Below are 21,059 nucleotides of genomic sequence, written 5' to 3'. Positions count from 1 at the left end.
GCCCTATGAATGCATGGAGTGTGGGAAATCCTTTTGCTGGAGCACAAACCTCATTCGACATGCTATTATCCACACTGGAGAGAAGCCCTATAAGTGTAGTGAGTGTGGAAAAGCCTTCAGTCGCAGCTCATCCCTCACTCAGCATCAGAGGATTCATACTGGGAGAAACCCTGTCAGTGTAACAGAAGTGGGAAGACCCTTCCCGAGTGGGCAGTCCTCAGTCACCCTCCGAGAACTCCTTTTGGGGAAAGACTTCTTGAATGTAACCACTGAGGAAAACCTTTTGCCAGATAAAACATCTACCGTGGCATCTGATCGGACACACCAAAGAGAAACCCCCCAAGTATCTACGCTGTGAGAAAATCTTCCATCCCAGACCATCAGTAGTCACGTAGAGATGCATTTTAGAGATTGACTGAGCCCAGAGCCTTATTCTGCATCTGAGAATTCATCCGTGAGGGGGAGAGCAGTGTTTACTGTGCACGAAGTAGAACTCAGCTACATGTTTCTCCTTAGTTTACACTGCAATGTTATCTCAGGAATTTTTATAAAAAGAAGGTGGGGATGTAGAAGAGCAAATGAAATGAAAAACTTTTGAGACTTCTCTGTCCAGCTTACAGCACTTTGTCATGGATTCCTTAGTTTACTTGGGGCCAGGGAGATGTTTCAGAGGCAGTGGGCCTTGACCCTGTATGTGTCATGTATATATTCATTGCTGTCCAATGTCAGGAGGGTTAGACAGTTGAGGACAGGTTATTAAAGTGATAAATATACACATAAGAACACATTTTATTGTACCAGTTAAGACTCTAAAGCTTACATTTTTAGAAAACTGTTCTTTATTTGGTTTTAAACACCAAACAGACTTTTTCAGACTTGTTCTTGATCTGGTCTATTTACTTAATTTCTGTAGCTATATGGTAAACCTCAAAATTGGGTAAAGTGATTCCTCTGTATTCTTATTTAAATTGATTTAGCTTTCCTAATTCTTTTGACATTTAAATCTTAGGATGCAAAGAAATCTTGCTTGCATTTTTATAGGAATTGGTTGAAATCTGTAGATCTGTTTGTTGAAAAGCAGCATCATGAACACCGTACATGGTATGCCAAGTCACCAAGTCAGTTATTTAAGTAATTCTTGATATTTCACTACTGTTTTATAATTTTCAACCTAACAGGTTCTGTACATTTTTGTTAAGAGTTGTATCTAGGGTTTTTTGGGGGTTTTTTTGGAATGATCATAAATGGCATTGATTTTTACAGTTTCATTTTTCCATATGATCTTTAGTAGTATGCAGAAAGATAATTGTTTTTGGAGTGATATTTTGGTATCCTGCAACCATGGTGAACTCACATTATTTGTAGACATTTCTTTGGGTAGAATCCTCAGGCTTTTCTGCAAAGACATGTCTGCTGCATATAGAGTTTTTTTTCTTCTTTCCCATCTGTGTATCTGTTACTTTATCTCACTGCACTAGTTAGACTTCCAACTTGATGTTGAATAGTAGTAAGAAAGGATGCCCTTGACTGATTCCTCATATTAGGAGGAAAATGTTCAGGTTTTCATCAAGTGTGATTTTAGTTGAAGGTTTTTTGTTTTGTTTTTTAAGTTTTCTTATCAAGTTTAGAAAATTTCCATCTATTCTTAACTTGCTGAGGTTTTTTTTGTTATGAATGAGTGTTAGAGTTTTTCAAATGCTTTGCCTCCATCAGTTGATGTTATCATCTGATTTTTTTTCCATAGCCTGTTGATATAATGTATTACATTGACTGGTTTTGAATATTGAACCAGCCTGGCATCCTTGGAATAAATCCCATTTGGTTGCAGAGCATGAATTTTTTATATATATATAATATATATTAAAACATTCCATTTGATTGTATTTTGTTGAGGTTTTCCTCTAATTTCTTGAATTCAGAATAATTTTGATGTTGGATATATTGGATAGTTTGAAGTTTGTCCTTTTAGAGGAATTGTTCCATTTCATCTAAATTTTCTAATTAGTTTATAGACTTGTTTATTTCCTTGTTACTATTTTAATGGGAGCAGAATCTGTACTTCTGTCCCATTTGATTCCTGATTTGGGAAATATGTCCACTCTCTTTCTGTCTTTGTCCATCTTCTTAGGCATTTATCAATTCTGATCATATTGGGAAATCAGTACTTTATTTCATTGATTTTTCTCTATTCATAATTTCACTAATTTCCGTTCTGATCTTTATATCTTCTACTTTGGTTGTATTTTGCTCTTTTTTCTTTTCTAATGTAAGCATTTAGTACTATAAAGTTTTCTCACAGCATTGTGACAGCCTCATTCCGTAAGTTCTCATTACAGTTTATTCAGCTCTAATGTTTCTCAATTTCTTTATAGAGACTTTAATGGGTTCATGGATTATGATTTAGTTTTCTAGTGTTTGGAGTACTTTTGTTATCTTTTGTTACTGATTTCTAGTTTGGTCTGTTTAAATTTGTTGAAGTGTTTATGACCCAAGATACAGTCTGTTTTATTGAATGTTCTAAAAGGCCTCCTGAAAAGAATGTTGTTCTGCTGTCATTGGGTGGAGTTTCTATAAATGTCTGCACAGTCCTCTTGGTTGGTAGTAGTATTCAAATTTTCTGTATCCTTACTGACTTTCTGTTTAGTATTTCTGTCAATTCCAGAGAGAGAGATGATGAAGTCCTGATGTAGAACTGTCCTGAAGTATAACAGTCTGTTCATCTTTTAAATTCTGTCATTTTCTGGGGTGCCTTGGTGGCTCAGTTGGTTAAGCATCTGTCTTCAGCTCAGGTCATGATCCCAGGGTCCTGGGATGGAGCCCCACATCGGGCTCTCTGCTTAGCAGGGAAGCCTGCTTGTCCCTCTCCCTCTTCCCTGTGCCTGCCACTCTATTTGTGTGCTCTCTTGCTCTCTCAAATAAATAAATAAATAAAATCTTAAAAAAAAAATAGATTATCATTTTCTGTTTCAGGTATTTTAAAGTTCTGTTGTTTGGTGCATTCCCATTTAGTATTGGTATGTTATCTTGGTGTGTTGACCCTTTCATTATGTGATGTCCCTTTTTGTCCCTGTTCATTTTCTTGCCTTTGAAGCATACTTTGAGTGCTATTAATATAGTCCCTACTGCATTTTTTTTTTTTTTAAGATTTTATTTATTTGAGAGAAGGCACAAGCCGGGTGAAGGGCAGAGGGAGAAGCAGACTCCCTGCTGAACAGGGAGCCTGACGTGGGACTCGATCTTGGACTCTGGGATCATGACCTGAGCTGAAGGCAGACACTTAATAACCGACTGAGCCACCCAGGCGCCCCCCCCTACTGCACATTTTGATTAATGTTTGCATGGTTTATATTTTTCCATAATTTTATTTTCAACTTTATCTGTATCATTACATTTGAAGTAAGTTTCTTGTAACAGCATATAGTTGGGTCTTAACTTTTTGGTGGTAGATTTACATCACTTAGATTGAAAATAATTATTGGTATGTTAGGGCTTAAGTGTACTGTTTTTTAATTTGTTTTTTGTTTGTGTTCCCTTTATATCGTTCATCTTGTTTTCTGGTTGTTTTTGTTATTTTGCTTTTCTGTTTTGTGTTGTTTTTTTGTTGTTTTTCCCTCCTGTGGGTTACTTCAACATTTCTTAGAATTCCATTTAGTATATCTATAATATTTTTGCATGTTGTCTTAATTTCTGTATCTAGGTATTATACATACATAAGTTATTACAGTCTAGTATTATCAGCATTTTAGCACTTTGATGTATAGAAACCTTAATTCCATTAGGTTCCTTTACATTTTCCGTTTTAAATATAATTATTCTAAGTATTTTCTCTTTATACACTGAGCACCGATTTGGATGTTATAATTTGTGCCTGGGCTGTGAAAACATTTTTTACAAAATGCACAAAAAGTATGCTGTTTACCTCTGTTACCCATTGCATTGTTCTTTCTCCCTGCTCCCTCCCTCCTCCCTTTCTCCCTTCTTGAAGTCCTAGGCCTTCTGTTAACACTTCCCTTCTGTTTGGCAAATTTACTGTAGCCTTTCTCCTGGGGTGGGTCTGCTGTTGACAAAGGACTTTGTTTTCCTTCATCTAAAAGATTTTCTATGTCCCTTTCATTCCTGACAGATGTTTTTGTGGGAGAAAAGACTTGGGGTTTACAGTTCTTTTAGTACAAGAACAACATGTTACTTCCCTGTCTTCTCCGTGGTTTCAGATGAAAAACCTACTGCCATTCAACCATTGTTCCCCTGCCTGTGCTGCAACCTTTCTGTCAAGTGCTTTTAAAGTGTTTTTGTCTATAGAATTCATCAGTTTGATTACGATGTGTCCTGGCATCGAATTTTTGGAGTTCTCCTGTTTAAGTTTGTTCACCTGTTTAAATCTGAAGATACAGGTCCTTTGCCACATTTGGGGGATTTTCAATAATTATGTCTTCAAATAGCTTTTCAGCCCTACTACTCTTTCTTTTCTTTCAGGGACTCGAATTAAATGAGTTCTCAGATTTTTTGTTTATCCAGTCTGTTTTCTCTCTGTTACTCAGATTGATTAATTTCCATTGATCTTTTTTTTTTTTTTTAAGATTTTATTTATTTATTAGAGAGCACAAGCAGGGGGAGCAGGAGAGGGAGAGGCAGGCTCCCCATTGAGCAGGGAGCCCAAAGTGGGCCTTGATCCCAGGACCCCGGAATCATGACCTGGGCCACCCATGCACCCCTCCATTGATCTTTCTTTGTGATCACTGATTCTCTTTTCTCTCATTTCCTCTCCTGCTGAGCTTATTCACTGAGTTTTCATTTTGGCTTCTTTTTTTTTTTAATTTCTCCTTGTTTCTTTTTTACATTTTCTATTTCCTTGCCTAGGTTATAATACCAAAGAAGGACTCTTATAAAACAGGCAAAACTATGTAGTCCAAAGTCAGGATTCTCTGGTGGTTTATCTTGATGCTGGAATAGAAATCCTAAAGTATCTGGAGAAATGGAAGTTCTTTGGTCCACATATATTTCTAAAAATGGGTCTTAAAACTGAAGGTGATCTGCAGATTATTCAGGGTTCTAGTCTTCAGGGGAGATTGGTGTGTAAAGTTCCCCGGCTCTCTAAGCCTTGTTATGGCCCCAGAGGAGAAGGGGTCCCTCCTCTTCAAGGATCACTCTTCCTCTTCGTGGCTGGACACATACCCCCAAGCCCCGATTTGTCTAGGACCTCTTTCCTGTATACCCTCCCTGCTTGGTCTTCAACTTGGCCCTCTTAATCCCCTTCTATCCTCTTAATCTATACGTGTGTTCAGGTCTCTAGTCTCGCCCCCAGGCACTTTCTGCCCCACATGCCCAGTGAGCTGTGCCCTTCTCGTTTCTCTCGTAGACACACCCTGTGTACCTGTTCTGTCCACGGTCTGGCCCCGCCCCCTCATGACCCTTCACCCCACTGACAACTAAACGGTGGTCTCCACCACTGGCACCTGACCGGCAAGTCTCACAAAGTCCCTTCTTGTCCTCCCACCCTTCTCCAGCGCCCCCCCAGGTCTGTTGTTGGACCTTTTCACTGCTGCCCACCTCTTTGACTTGAAGGTCCTTTCCTGGTTTCTCTGAGTTCATGCCCTGCTCCTTCAGAGGATGGGTGTCTTCTTCCATCTGTTAAACAGTGGTGCTTCTCAGAATGTTGCCCTTGCTTTCTCACTTGTGAGGTGTTCCATGAGTGAGTTAATTCCCCCCTCAAGGTATTTTACGCTCAGTGATGTACAGAGTTCCCCAAATTCTCGTCTCCAGGTTGAATGTTTCTCTCTGGCCATCCTTCCACACCTTATCAGTATTCATACATACTGAGCCTGTCTGCATGTGTCATGTGCTCATGGCCATCACCATGAGGATGCACCCACAGTAATAATGAGAGCAAGCAGACATGGTATGTTACCATGTTTCAGTCATTGTTCTGAATGTTTTACACACATCAACTCTTAACCTTTGCAACATGCCTGTGGTAGGTGATGTTATCCCTGTTTTACAGATCAGAAAAATAAGGCACAAAGCATCTGTCCAAGGTTTCATAATTGATTAGGAAGTATGGGATTTGGGATTGGAGGTCAGGTAGGCAGGCTGTGCAATCCATGCCCTTACCACTTTACTGCCTTCCATAGGGCAGGTCTGTGGGGCCCTTCAGAACAAATCACCATCATTTGTCTGCAAGTTACTTTTCTCATTTGACAGTACATCTTGACCATCCCTTTAGGCTGGGATAAACCAAGCTCACTCTAACGGCTGCATGATCTGTTGCAACTGCAGAAAGTACAGACAAGGGGTGAGGTGGCTGGGAGGTAGAGATGGGCTAAGGCATGCATTTGGATTTTGGCGTTGTGTTTGAGGTGCCCAAAATCCCAGCGAATGTCGCTGTCTTCTGCCTTGTTGCCCAGGTCAGACACTTTGCAGCCATTTTTCATCATCCCCACTTCCAGCCATTGTCCCATTATGTTCATTTTAACTTTTTCTCCCCTTAGACTAGACTCAGTATATGTGTGTCTTAGTGAATGGCCACTCACAGCAGGGTGTTTTTTATTGTAATGTTTGGGTCCCTCACAGAGTGTTCACACAAAGCTGTTTACATGGTTGGCACAGTATATGACATGTTGACCTCGAAGAGAATCCGCACAAGCTTGTATGGCCAGATCGGTAAAAGTTTAGAAGTCACAATGATTATGTCAGGAATCATCAAGATCATCCCCAGTTTCAGTGATTTACTAGGAAGACTCACAGGACTCCACATTTTGTCATACTCACTGGCTATGATTTATTATAGCAAAAGGATAGAAAGCGAACTCAGCCAAGGGAAGAGGTACAAGGACTGAAGAAGGCCAGACATCAGAGACAAGCTTGGAGAGTCCTGTGTCAGGGAAGTCAAGCAGGACATGCTTAATTTGAGCTCCATCAAGGAGTTACGACAATGATTGAAAAAGTCTACTAGGGAAGCTCCCTAGAAACTCTCGGTACCCAGGGTTTTTTGGAGGGGGGTGGGACTCTCCTAGCACGCACCAAGTTCTAGGTTTCCAGAAGGATAGTAGGCGTTCAATGTAAGCCCCACTGTTTATACCAGAAACTTGGGCACACTGAGACACTCATGTCCAGGTGTGGGCAAACCCTGCTGACATCTAAGGTCTCAAACCCCAGCCAAGGGCAAACCTTGCAAGTTCAAAGGATAGGAGTTCTCCAGCCTGCTGTGTTATTTCCTTATACAGACTGAAATGGTACTAAAAGGCTGATTAAATTCCCGTAACATAAAGCAAATACAGCTCCTACAGCAACAATTAAGAGTCATAACTTTGGAGGCTTCTATGAGCATAACCACTAACCCAAAAACCCCTAAGCCACAGTAGAACTTAGAAACTAGCCAGGATTTAATTTAGTAATAACAAGGTACAGGGAAATCTGGTGAGAAAGGACTTCTTCCAAATACTGATTGTGTGCGTGTACATGTCACTTAGGACTCTCTATATACACACATACGTATATATACACCGGATAGATATATGTGTATTACGCGCGCGTGTGTGTGTGTGTGTGTGTGTGTGTGTGTGGCTTCAAGTGGTCTGACTTGCAAATATCCCTGTTAATACCTTTGTCTATAAAGTGTCAAGGCCAGATTGATGTGTTTTCTATACTACACGTCAGCAATTTCTCATCTCTTTGTTCCTGCTGTTCATACTCTTAGCCTCTGGCTTTAACAAACAGAAAACCAAATATGTGCATCATTCAGTGCACCTAACTTGGGATTAGTGTGTTGTAGGCTTCATCAGCTTGACGGATCTGTCAGAGGGAGTGACTGGGAGGGAGTGGGAGCATTGGGCTCCAGCTGGGAGGGCTCTCTACAGAGACCTGATGCTGGAGGCCTGTGGGAATCTGGCCTCTGGGAGTATACGCAGCTCCCTCTCTTCTCACACTTGGCCCACAGATGGCCTTTCCTGTCTCAGTTGTGCGATGCGGGGAGGCCTCTGAAATGCTCAGTGATGTCATCCTTGAGTTTGGAAGGTTAACGACCTGTAATCGGCTTGCTCACAGGTAGGTTACACGTCTCACAAGTGAATGGTCTGAGCTAAATTGTAAATGGGCAACTGGGTTTTGCCTTCCTTAGAGCACTGGAGTGTCAAGAGCATGGGCCCTCTAGTCAGACTGCCTGGTTATACTTCCTGGACTTGTTCTTAGTTGCTGGATGACTTTCTTTTTTTAAGTCCCTGCTTATTCTTCTATTTCTGTGTCAAGCAGATGTTGTCATTGTGAAGTTTTCCCATGTGGGACCTTGCTGCTGTGCAATCCACTGCCCCCTCCCTGGTCCCTCCAAACATCATCTGACACCTCAGCTTCTGCTGTACCTTCTGCTTTTATCCTCCAGTCGATTCTCCACACTGAAGCCAGAGATATGGCTCCTATTTGGTCATGGTGGGTTCACCCCCACCCCCTTTCCCTAAAACGTTTCATGACTTCCCTTCACTATTGGGATAAAAACCAAATCCTTAACATGGCCCATCCATGGGGCCTTACCTGGTGTGGGATGTGCCTAATTTACTTCCTTTTCTCTTGCACAACTCTGGTCTCTTTTTTCATTTGCTGTTTCCCTTTCCTTCACTTTCCCACCTGCTATGGCCTCTTGCCTCCCCACACTGCCTAGTTAGTGCATGCTCAGCCCTCCCATCTCATCTCAAATGGCACGTCCTCAGGGAACCTTTACCAGCACACCATCTAGATCATAACCGTGTATACATATGGTTCTTTGCTCCCCAAAACCACCTTCCTGCTTGATGGGTTGCTAGGAGGATTCGCTCGACTCAGATAACTGCCGTTATACTCCGTCTGTGACAGCTCAAGGACACAGGTCAAGGTCACCAAAGGGAAAAGGCACACGGTAAAAAGTCCAGGGGAAACTGAGCCAAGCTTCCAGGTGTTCCCTCCCAGTGCAGTCACACAGGGGCTTGCTTAACTCTCTTGGCAAAGATGTGTGACAATATGTTCAAGTATCGCCAATGAGGGAAAGTCACCCAAGCTTCGGTGTCCAGGGTTTCTTGCTGAGGCATGTAGTACCTTCGTGACTGACCGTAGATACTCGGTGGGATCGCAGAAGGCAAACGTACGGTGTGGCTCAGAGCCTCAGGCATACAAAACCCACCATTCTCTGTGAGTCACACTGTTAGCATAAATTACCTGGTCAGACTGATGCAGCGGGGCCTGCAGATACAGGCCTAAAGTCACTCTTACCAGGCCAGATGTTCGAGGACTCAGGTTGTCTTCCTGGAGCTGGTCAGGGGCCAGTCCTTTGGGATGCGTAGCGGTTGAGCAGCCAAAGCCTGTTCAATGAGCACTTTCCTGCACAGTCCACCGTGCTGGCCCTTGGCTTAGGCTCTGTGACAGCAGAACAGTGATACCTGCCTGAGCATCTCTATGTAGGAAAGCATTTCTGGGAAGGTGCACTTCAGTATCGTCAGAAATCTGCCTACCATATGAAGGAGGCAGTGTGGGGTATGGGTAGGTTAAAATAACAACAATCCATACTGTGAAACCGTTATATTCATATCCGTATTTCTCTACTAATTCGATAACTTGTCCCTTCTGATCAACTGTTTGTACTTTGTGATAAACCACCTCCCCTGTCACTACCTTAATTTAAATCCTCATCCTCACCCATCTGGAAAACAGCCTAACAGATCTTCCCTTTTCTTGCCCCTCCTATAGTTTAATTTCCACACAATACCTAGACTGATCTTTTAATTCACGAATCAGATTACATTACCATTCAGCTCAAAACCCTCCAGGATAGTTGTCTATATCACAGTGTACTAACTATATATTTTCAGTTTTCTGTGGTCTGGCATCTAGGGCCTTGCTGACTGGGGAGACACTGCCCCTCCCTGGACTAGGTTGACAACTCTTTCAGGACCTCACTTTTCATATGCAAACTAACCACCTCTCTCTGGCTCCTAAACTCCAGGAGGCAGCATTCCTCTACCCTAAAACTCCAGGGCCAGGTACCAGACAGGAAGTGATCCGTTTGCTCCAAAGTCCCTACATTGTATTCAAACAAGTCAATCCTAAACTGTTTACCTGTCTTGCCTTGCCTTTCCTGCAAAATACACAATAAATGTGCTGGGCCATGTTTTCTCCATCATAGCTGCTGCCTCCCCATACTGCCTTGTATGGTATGCCTGATAGAATAAGACAGTTAGACTTGAGCTGGAGATAAGGGTGGTGATAAATAGGTTACACGTTAGAAGCCTGGGGTCACACCTACTGACTGGCTTCCAACACCCCAGGGCTGACAGACCAAGAGCCACAGGTGCAGAACCTGTGCTCTCCTCTTCCACCTCTGCATCCGTACAGTAAATTTTCACTGCGGTTTTGTCCCTTCCCCCATGGGCGAAGGTTGCCAAGAGGGTTCTGGTACAAACCAGTAAGGTCAAAAATCCCCTCCCAACCAAGTGGGAGGAGTCCCCCAAATGATTGGAAGTAGCCACCATTAGAGTCCACCCCCTCCATGGATCTCTGTAGCCTCAGGGCAGTTGTCACCTCTGGGCCTGCCTGATCTCCCACCTTGACAGTGTCCTGTCCTTAATAACTGCTTTGTGCGTGCTACCTTCCTTCTGGCTGTCTATCTGAGAGTGGATCCCCACGTAAATCTTTCATGGGGAATCCAAGAACCAAGATTTCCATTCATACAATGCAGAATCTCCCATCGGTAGCATTCCCTGACTCTTATTTGTGGGGATCTGTGAGCATAAACTTCCTTCATGACAATCACTTCCAGGTCTGCTGCCTTACGATATCTGATTAAACAAATAACCGGTACATTTTAGAACACATTCTGGGGCATATTACAACCTCCTTACAAAGGCTGACAAGGTTCTATACAATGTCTCCATTTATCTAACTCCTCTCCTCCCACTTGAACCCCTGCAGTTGCAGCTCTAGACACACTAGCCTTCTTGCTTTTTCTCAGGCACCCCGTGCTCTCCCACCCCAGGAATGTCTTTCTCAAAAGACCTAGGAGCTATCTCTGAAATGCAAACATCAAGGGAGATAGCATCCCTATCTCCCAATTTCTGTGGTAAAGTAGAGGCCTAATTTTGGGGCACCTTGCTCCAAGTCGCAAAACTGGAAATTAAGGGAAACATCATTTAAAACAGAGCTGGATGGGGCGCCTGGGTGGCTCAGTCATTAAGCATCTGCCTTCGGCTCAGGTCATGACCCCAGGACCTGCTCGGCGGGAAGCCTGCTTCTCCCTCTCCCACTCCCCCTGCTTGTGTTCCCTCTCTCACTGTCTCTCTCCCTCTGTCATATAAATAAATAAAATTTTTTAAAATTAAATAAATAAAAATAAAACGGAGCTGGGAGGCAAGAAGGGAGACCTCTCACACAGCACCACTCCAAGTCAATCTCAGGAAGAACTGTCAATTATAGGCCCCCATCAGGGAAATATGGACGCTGCATTTCCCACAAGATCAACCATCCCTGTGACTCTGCCAATGAGAAACTGTCATCACCTTGAACTGTTGCTCTTCTCCAAAGGATTCTGCTCAAAACAACCATCCCAACTTTCTCCTCCTCCATAAAATAACTTTCCTCTTTGTTGAATTTGCCTATGGTTTTACCATAGCTTGCATGTCTCTAATTGCAATTCTATGCTATTTCCAAATAAACCCATTTTTGCTGGTAAAATAACTTTTATTTTTAAGGTTAACACTACCTTCTACCCTCAGGTAATAAGTTTGTTTTCCCTTATAGAAAGCCAATGTAGCAGCAGGTAGGCAGCCCAATTACTAGGTAAATTTAGGATAAATTGCATAACAAGTGGTGCTGTCATGTTTTCTTACTTGAGGACTAATTATTGTCCATGTTGAAAATATGTAATGGGAGGGGCGCCTGGGTGGCTCAGTCGTTAAGCGTCTGCCTTCGGCTCAGGTCATGGTCCCAGGGTCCTGGGATCCAGCCTCATGTCTGGCTCCCTGCTCGGCGGGAGGCCTGCTTCTCCCTCTCCCACTCCTCGTGCTTGTGTTCCTTCTCTCGCCCTGTCTCTCTCTGTCAAATAAATAAATAAAAGTCTTAAAAAAAAAAAAAAAAAAGAGGCACCCCCCTTTAAAAAAAAAAAAAAAAAATGTAATGGGAGACACTGAGAAAGCCAGCACCTGCTTGGCTATATGAAAGGGTATCTTTCTGACTTTGCCATCTCTTAGCGATTATCTGTGATACGGCATCAAATTCTGGTTTAAGCTTTATTTGGTAAAAAACTTTTTTCTCTATCTTTGTGGAGAGGTTTTCTGGGTTGGGAGGAGATTTTTTCTTTTTAAATTCTGTTTCTCCAACAATTTATATCGTTACCTGTCTAAAAGAATTCCATTTAAAACTTTTTGAAACTTCCGTATTTGCCAAATAGACATGTGGATTGACTTTACTATTTGAGACCCCAAATGCAAACTGATTAAAGGGTCTGTGAAAATAAAAGGGAATTTCACTAGAATGGAGTCAGGAGGCCGGGGGTGGGGCTAAGCTCTCACATGCTGCCTAGACCCCAACAGAAGAATCCTCAACAGGAAAGAATCATCAATGATAGGCCCCAAGGAGAAAAGATGTACATAGCCTTTCCTACAAGCAGTAGACTACCCCTGAAACTCAACCGAAGGGAAACTCTTTTACTCATCTGTTGCTTTTCTCCTGTGGCCTTTGCTTCACAACTGCTCCCAAATTTCCTTCTCCTATGTTTGAGGGACGAGCCTATGGTTTCTGCTGTAGCTTCCTCGTCCCTCATTGTAATTCTCTGTTATTTCCAAATGAAGCCATTTTTTCCGCTGGTCCAACAAGCACACGGAGGCGTCCTCGCGCCGGACGCGCCTGCAGTTCCAGGCTGGGGGAGGCCCCGGGGCTGTGGGGTGGAGTGGGGAGTGCGCGGGCTGCAGGACATTCGGCGAGGAGGCAGAAATCGCGGGGAGCGGGCAGCGGCCCAAACGGGACACGACCGCGCGCACGCGGTTGCCGACCTCGCAGGGGCACCCCGGCGGCTTCCTGCGGTCGGTGCCGGTTCATTCCCACGTGCGCCACGTCAGCTCATTAACGGAGTCGCGCGCTCCTGGATTTCCGCAGGTACTCATCCAGCGAGACCCGTTCGCATCGTACCCTCTCGGCTGCCCTTCCGGAGGTTCCCTTCCTTCCCGAAGCCCCAGCTCCTGGCGTCCGCCCCGCCCCGCCCCGCCCCAGCGACCCGCAGGTGCCCGCGCCCTGCAATCTCATTGGCTAAGCGTGCGCGGAAGCTCCCATTTCTGTCTCTTCTATTGGGCACGCTGCCTGCTCGCTCAGAAGTTCCAACCAATGGGAGTCAATCAGGAACTGCTGGCTCAGCCAATGAGGGCGGCGATAGGATAAAGGCCCCGGCGCAGGTCTCCGTGCGTCCGAGGCTGCGAGCGGCGCGGGAACCTCCCGGGGGCGTCGGTGCAGGCGCTTTCCCGAGGCGGCGAGGGCCAGGTGGGCACCCGAGGAGCGTCACCCTCAGTATCTCCTACCCCACGCCTTTTCCAGGACATTTCCAAAGGGCCCGGGAAGGCCGTCCTGTCGCCATCGTCTCTCGTCGGGAGCCACCCAAACGCTGTGATGAAGTCGGGCGGTGCTGGGCCCGCCGCTGAAGGCGAGAGGAGCCGGGGCCGGAGAAGAGGTTGCGAAGGGCCGGTGTCCGCTGCTGGGGGTGGAGGGTGCACAGGAGGAAGCGCTGACCTCTGTCTGTCTCAGGTCGCTGCAGCAGGCCACGTGGAGCTCAGCATCCCGCCCGTGTGAGTGTCTCCGGCGCCGTCTCGGCCAGTGGGAAGGGGGTGGGGAGAGAAAGGAGGAGCGAGCGGCGCGTGTTCCGTGTTGGCTCGCGGACTGAGAGCTGATGACCAGACAGCCTGGCTGTGCCCCTAGAAGGGCAAGGGGCAGAGGTGGGGTTAAGTGAGAGGAAGGTGAGCATCCACAGTCCGATTGCCCTCCTCCCACCTCCCAAACTGAGGCTCTTTTGTTCCTTTCCTCTCAGGCGGCGCCTCACAATTGAGGACTTTGAAATCGGGCGTCCTCTGGGCAAGGGAAAATTCGGGAATGTGTACCTGGCTCGGCTCAAGGAAAGCCATTTCATCGTGGCCCTGAAAGTCCTCTTCAAGTCCCAGATAGAGAAGGAAGGACTGGAGCACCAACTGCGCAGGGAAATTGAAATCCAGGCGCATCTGCAGTAAGGACAGCCTGTAGAACCCGGCACTGGCTTCTTGCTCTTCTGCTTTCTCTTCCATCTCTGGCGTCTGAGCCCAGCATTCCCCGCAAACTACCCTCAGATAGGCCACCTTGAAGATTTTTTTCTGCAGTTCATTCCACTTGCACCATGTAATCGTCCCTGTTTCAGACACCAAAACCCCGATGCCTGCTCCTGTTCTCTCACACACTCCGGTGTCAGGCTGCTGTTACTCTGGTCCCATCACAATTTGCCCTTTGTGTGACCAGGCACTTGTGACAGCATCAGGAGTTGGGTCTTATGAGTCTGACCCTTCCTCTGTCTCTTCTACAGACACCCCAATATCCTACGTCTCTACAACTATTTCCATGACGCACGCCGCGTGTACCTGATTCTGGAATATGCTCCAAGGGGTGAGCTCTACAAGGAGCTGCAAAAGAGCCACACGTTAGATGAAAAGCACACAGCCACGGTGAGGCGGGGGCCTGGGGGCTCTGAGGCCCATGAGTTTATTGTGGACTAGTGGGGGGGGGGGGGTCACTGCTTGTGGCTGTCATTATTGTCCAGGTTCTTTTTGTTTCTGAATTCTATACCTTTTATATAATGACACATACAGCCCATAACTTCAGTTTGATACCCTAATTACCCCAGAATATTAATAATTAGTGTAAGCAAGACAATCTAACTCCACTACCTTATGCAGAGAAGCATGTTGAAGGCCTGTGAAGGAGTTCACTGAATAAGTGAGTGGAACTGGCTTATAGGAAGCAAGAGATTTCTAGAGGGCTCCAGATGGGGAATCAGAGCAACAATTATCCCAGTGGAAGCTCTGGGTCAGCTTGCTGTCAGAATGAGGGATCTTGCAATTTTCCTCCTGCTTTTGTATCATTTCTTCAGGCGTCAAATCCTGTGGGAGATCATCTGTTTAGCTCAGCATAGGTCCTATGTCCAGCTACTTGCTGTTCTAAGGCAAAACGGAGGTTCTGTCCACTTTATCATCCATCCTATAAGACCACATAAAATGGGGAGAGGAATCCCTCCCCCACCAAAAATTGTGGTGCCATTAAGGAAGTAACAGGGTCAGTAAACAGGAAATAAAAGGAAATAAAAAGATTCCACTACAACTGTAAAATGCATGAGTATTTTATCTCATATGAAATTGTGGCGTGCTTCATTTCCTGATGGCTTTTTCTTTGCTCACTCAGATAATGGAGGAATTGGCAGATGCTCTGATCTATTGCCACGAGAAGAAGGTGATTCACAGGGATATTAAACCAGAGAACCTACTGCTGGGGTTCAGGGGTGAGGTGAAGATTGCAGACTTTGGCTGGTCTGTGCACACCCCATCTCTGAGGTAGGTAAAGTGGTGGTGGGGGCATGGGCCCTGGGTGCCACTTAGGAATGATCCAATTTAATTCATTCCATGTGTAAGACCCAGATACAAACTTGGTTTTGTATTTGAGTACTGCCTTTTTCATATGCATATATTTAATGTGCATTTGTAGATTGAAAGAATGTGGCTCAACCTTATCTTTTATCTTTTGATCTCTGTTAACATGTAACTTTCTCAGTAAGTTTCCATGATGTAAGTAAGAATCATTGCTCCATAACTCCAGGAATTTTACTTGGTCCCTCTTGATGCACCATCAGTTTCTTCAAAATCTCTATTGATGCCCAAAATATTCTGAAAACATCCTCGATCATGAGCCACATAGCTTTATGAATAATTCCAAAATATGGAATTTGTGGGTTCCAGTATTTGCCTTCCCTAAACCTTGATCCTTATTAAAACTTAGTGTTTCCAAACTCCCATGCTCAGGAGGGGACTGCTCGGACTTTTTAGGGTCTCCCATCTCACTGGAATATAGAAAAGGAGGGTTACCCTTGTTCTCGGCTTCTGCACAGTGCTCTCTTCCCTGCTGTCCTCTAGGAGAAAGACAATGTGTGGGACTCTGGACTACTTGCCCCCAGAAATGATTGAAAGGAGAACATACAATGAGAAGGTTGATCTGTGGTGCATTGGAGTGCTGTGCTATGAGCTGCTGGTGGGAAATCCACCCTTTGAGAGCCCTTCCCATAATGAGACCTACAGACGCATCCTCAAGGTAGGATGGCTACACTCTGGGCACTCACTAGGGAGCCAGGCCTGCAGAGCCTGGGGTGCACACAAAGGTTGTCCAAAAAGATCCAGAACAGTGCTTTGAAGGGTCTTAAGGAATGGAGAAAGCACGCAGCACAGAAATTAACCATGTTCTCTTTTTTTCTTCTCTGGCCTCATCAGGTAGATGTAAGGTTTCCCCCATCATTACCTTTGGGGGCCCAGGACTTGATCTCCAAGCTTCTCAGATACCAGCCTTCGGAGCGGCTGCCCTTGGCCCAGATCCTGGAGCACCCCTGGGTCCGGGCCCACTCTCAGAGGGTGTTGCCTCCGTCTTTTCAGATGGCTTCTTGAGCCCTGTCTGCACCTGTTTTATTGTTTTTGTCCAGGGAGCTCCCCTGGCTCTACTATCTTACCTGTCTTTTGTTTCTTCTAAGATGCAAGATGCTAATTAATAAAAGCTGAATCATTTTGTACCGGTTCTTTATAGTTATTTGACTATGTAGTTATGTGACTGGGTAGAATCTTTATTTCTTGTAGAAACTCTTTCCTATGAGAGTGTCCCAAGATGATGTCCCTCCTGGTCCCCAAGGATGGTGACTCTACTCACCTTGAAAACTAGTTACTACTTTGTGCAGACGACCACCCTGGTGGTGTACAACCTACCACCTATCACATTTCTTCTAGACTCAATTTACTATTCCCCACGTTTTCAGGAGTATGCCATTTGCAAACCAGGACTCTGATCAACCCAGAGGTCCACCCTCTTTATACTGACACCCAGCATGTCTCTGAGACAAAATGTTTCACTGCACATCAATGCCACTCAATTCTCAAATGAATTCACTAGCACCTCCGTGGTGTGTCATATTCTGATTGCATCAAATACGTCATCCCTAATAATAAATGTAACATCACATCTTCTGAAATCTCATCCTCCACTTTTAGGAATTTAGGGAACTCTCTTCCAACTTTTCCCCGTATCCTGTTACAGCTGCATGTATCAGCTACTCCCTCCATCCATGATAAGCTGACTGCACCAGAATAAACATCTAGACACAGTTGGGAGCTTAAACATGTTTTCTGCTCATCACAGGCATTGCCTTCACCACTGTCTCCGAACTTAAAAATACTTTATATGGAGTTAATGTTATTCCACCATATTCTACATGGCTTCCACAATGTGAAATTTCCAGCACATGCAAGACACATCTCTGCATGTGACCAGATCCACTAATTAAATATAAGTAACTCAGCTACTCCACTCTCCAATGGACAGCCCCATTATTGCAGATTTATCATTTAAATGCTCCAGGACATTGGCTCATGGTTTTTCATCTGCACCTCCAGGGCCCATATTTCTGTGCTTTCTAGCTTTGTCCTATCAGTGCTCTCGAATCAATATTTCAATTAAACACCTGGAAATTCCTAAAAACTAACTGGTTTGTACATAGGAACCCTGCAATATTACTCAGTTTGGGTGCTGGATAAACTCACATCACCCGGCACATTTTGGGGGAGGTAGGTAAGCAGAGAAAAGACAACCAGGGCTTCCACATTGACTATTAGATGATATACGTCTAAATTATGAAAACTCTCAGACATGCTTTACAATAGGGATTTCAAAGTCCCCAATAGCTACATGGTTTTCCTCACCATTGATTCCGGACATTGTGCTGCCCATGACACAGAATATAAAAATCTTAACTTTGATATCTCACGTACATCCTACCCTCAAACCATTTAATTTAACCATGTCAACCCCATGTGAAAAGAAGAATGTCTTTTCCAATTTGGTCAAATTACTATGCTCAGTGGTGGATCACACTGTCCCTTGTGTGCTAATTAAGCCACATTTCTCCACAACCTCCTTTTATAAAAAGCATCTTCTTCTAGGAAATTAACTGCATCTTAATCCTTGATTCAGTCACTATGCTTTTCTCCACTTTTTAAAATTAAATTTTTTTTAGTTTTTATTCAAATTCCAGCTAACATACAGTGTAATATTTGTTTCAGGTGTACAATATAGCGATTCAACACTTCCATACATAACCCAATGCTCATCAAAAGTGCACTCCTTAATCCCCATCACCTACCGAACCCATCCCCCATCCACCTCTCCTCTGGCAACCATCAGTTTGTTCTCTATAGTGAATAGTGTTTCTTAGTTTTCCTCTTTTTCTCCCCCGCCATGATCGTTTGTTTTGGTTCTTAAATTCCACATCTGAGTGAAATCATATGGTATTTGTCTTTCTCTGACTTACTTTGCTTAGGATAATACACTCCAGCTCCATCCATGTCGTTACAAATGGCAAAATTTCATTCTTTCTCGTGGCTGAGTAATATTCCATAAAATAAATCTCTTGGCATTTTCTGCATACTGCTTCCATTTTCATAACCGTATGTATTCTCAATTCATTAGAAGTGAGATTTTATTCTCTCACTTTCATAGTCATGAGAAGAAAACAAAATAAGTCACTGACGGTGACTTGTAAGATTTTGCCTAATAGCGTTCCTAACACGATTTTGTTGGTTTCTTGTCTGCAACTACTCAGTGCCGGGTTGGCTCAGGGTTCGCCCCTGTCCATTCCTTTCTCCATCTAGTCTCACTCTGTGTTGACTTGAGATCGCAGCATCTGCTAACCATTCCCGAATTTCCGTATCCGGCACGACCCCTCTGCCGGCGCTCAGACACAGGTCGAAGTGCCCACGTGAAACAGACACCCGAAACTGCCCAGGCTCCAGACTGGAGTCCCGACCTCCCCCAGCCTCGCTCAGGTGCGGCCTCCCCACCTCAGGGGCTCGCACAGCGCCCCTCGGGCTCCCGGGGCCCACTCCGCGCGTCAAGGCCCCGCAGCACGTGGCGCTGGACCCCAGGAGGCCCAAGAGGGGCCGCGTGGTGCGCGTGCGCCGCGTCGCAGCGGGCTTCCCGCGCCCGGGTCTCGGCGGTCACCTTACGGCTCGAGCATCCGTCTTCGCTCCAGGAAGATCGCCAGGAGGTGAGGCGCACGGGGGAAGTCACCAGCCGGGCCAAGAATCCGGTTACGGGACCTGGCCCGTGCCCTGACCCCGGGCGGAAGTCCCGCCTCCTGAGCCTCGACTTACCCGGCATGAGAGGGACGGCCTCGCCCTTTCTGCTCGGTCCACCTCGCGTTGTGTTCGCTGTGAAGAGGCGGGTCTGACAGCGAGCTCTGGGCCTGATAAGTCTTTTAGGACGAGGAAGACCCGCTCCGGAACACGTTCTTCTGCGGCTCGTTTGTAGAGCAAAAACTACGTTGCCCAGAAGGCTGTGCACCGGGCGTCCTCTCAGGTGGGGGCGGGGCTTCCGGTCTCCTGGTGGAGGGCGTCACTCGTGTGCGACGGTTCCGTCCACGCCAGCTGCGGGGAGGGGATCGCTGTTCTGTGACCCGCCTCCAGTGAAGCTCTTGGAAAAAAGAGCTGAAAGAAGGCTCCCCCCTCACCTCCGCGCCTTTGAAGGAGCCGTGAGCCGCCCGGTGACCGGGGAGTGCGAAAGTCAGGCGAGGTCACCCCTCCCGGAGCAGGGGAGGGGTGGCGGTCGGCCGAGCCCGCGGGACTCGCCTGTGTCGCTGCCTCTCCAGGCCCCGCTCTGAGCACCGGGTCCCATGATGGCGGCGGCGTGGATGGACCCTGCGCAGGTGAGTGGACGATGTTTTGGGCATCGCTGCCTCTCTGCTGCGGAGAGGGCTCCTGGGCAGGCTGGAAGTCGAGGGAGGTGCTCGATTTCTCTTTGAGGTGTGTTTGTGTAAGACGAGTGGAGAAGGCTTGTCGCTTTCTTGATCTCCAGTCTTAGAACAGATTATACAGAGAGAGACTGAGTATACAGATGATCTGACAATTGGCAGACCGTGTTTAAAAGTAGAACTCTGACCCGAAACTTGGAGCTACCTGCCCAGGAAACTAACCCCTTATCTACGGTTAGCAACCCGGGAAACCAGTCCGCTCTGTCCCATTTGGCCGGAAGCCAGATTACTAGCTCTGGTGACAGTCCAGGAAGCTCAACAGTGACTTCTCTAAGAGTCGGCCCCAAATAGCCAGGATTTGATTAATAACTGATCCTCCCTAATTTTCCCCCCATTTTCAACATAAGACCGATCAGAAAAAACCTGTATCTGCACCCCTAACCAATCATATACGATGCTAGGTGAGTGCATGTCAGAGAGTTTTCATAATTTAGACATATATCACCTGGTGGCCAATGTGGAGGCCCTAGTTGACTTTTCTGTGTTTATCTATCTGCCCAAAATGTGCCTGGTGATGTGAGTTTATCCAGCACCAGAACTGAGTAATATTGCAGGGTTCCTATGTATGAACCAGTTAGTTTGTTAGGAATTTCCAGGTGTTTAATTGAAATACTAACTTGAGAGCCCTGATAGAGGGGACAAAGCTAGAAAGCACAGAGACGTGGGCACTGCAAGTGCACATGAAAAACCATGAGCCAGTGACTTGGAGCATTTAAATGACAGATCTGCAGTAGTGGGGCTGTCTGTCGGAGAGTGGAGTAGCTGAGTTACTTATATTTAATTAGTGGGTTTGGTCACGTGCAGGGATGTGGTCCTGCATGTGTTGGACATTTCACATTGAGGAAACCATAGAATATGGTGAAGGGAATAACGTTAACAAGGCAAACTCCGTAATGAAGTGCTTTTTTAAGTCAAAAGACAACATTAGTGGAAACTTAAGATGACTTGAGAACTGGGGACTTACAGTCCCTCTCACCAGGATGTGAAG

The 21,059-nt window shown here is 45.5% G+C and overlaps 2 protein-coding genes across 2 annotated transcripts in view; both read left to right on the top strand.

Annotated features, from left to right (window-relative positions):
* The window catches only part of LOC110573647 (zinc finger protein 211-like), a 38,432-nt gene extending 37,429 nt beyond the window's left edge, over window positions 1–1,003 (top strand). The window contains exon 4 of the mRNA XM_044911295.1: window positions 68–1,003. Coding sequence (XP_044767230.1) covers window positions 68–358 — 291 coding nt within the window. The 3' untranslated portion in view covers window positions 359–1,003. The remainder of the gene's footprint in view (window positions 1–67) is intronic.
* A 12,605-nt stretch (window positions 1,004–13,608) lies between these two features.
* LOC110573658 (aurora kinase C) lies at window positions 13,609–16,717 on the top strand. Its single transcript, XM_021682278.1, has 6 exons — window positions 13,609–13,784; window positions 14,024–14,215; window positions 14,546–14,684; window positions 15,418–15,566; window positions 16,143–16,317; window positions 16,494–16,717. The coding sequence occupies exons 1-6, from the start codon at window positions 13,609–13,611 to the stop codon at window positions 16,662–16,664; spliced, it is 1,002 nt and encodes a 333-aa protein (XP_021537953.1). The 3' UTR covers window positions 16,665–16,717.
* The last annotated feature ends 4,342 nt before the right edge of the window (window positions 16,718–21,059 follow it).

This window comes from Neomonachus schauinslandi, chromosome 16, assembly GCF_002201575.2.
Source record: "Neomonachus schauinslandi chromosome 16, ASM220157v2, whole genome shotgun sequence".
Lineage (NCBI taxonomy): Eukaryota > Metazoa > Chordata > Mammalia > Carnivora > Phocidae > Neomonachus > Neomonachus schauinslandi.
Note: the sequence above shows the minus strand (reverse complement) of the source record. Positions and strands in the feature narration are given on the sequence as shown.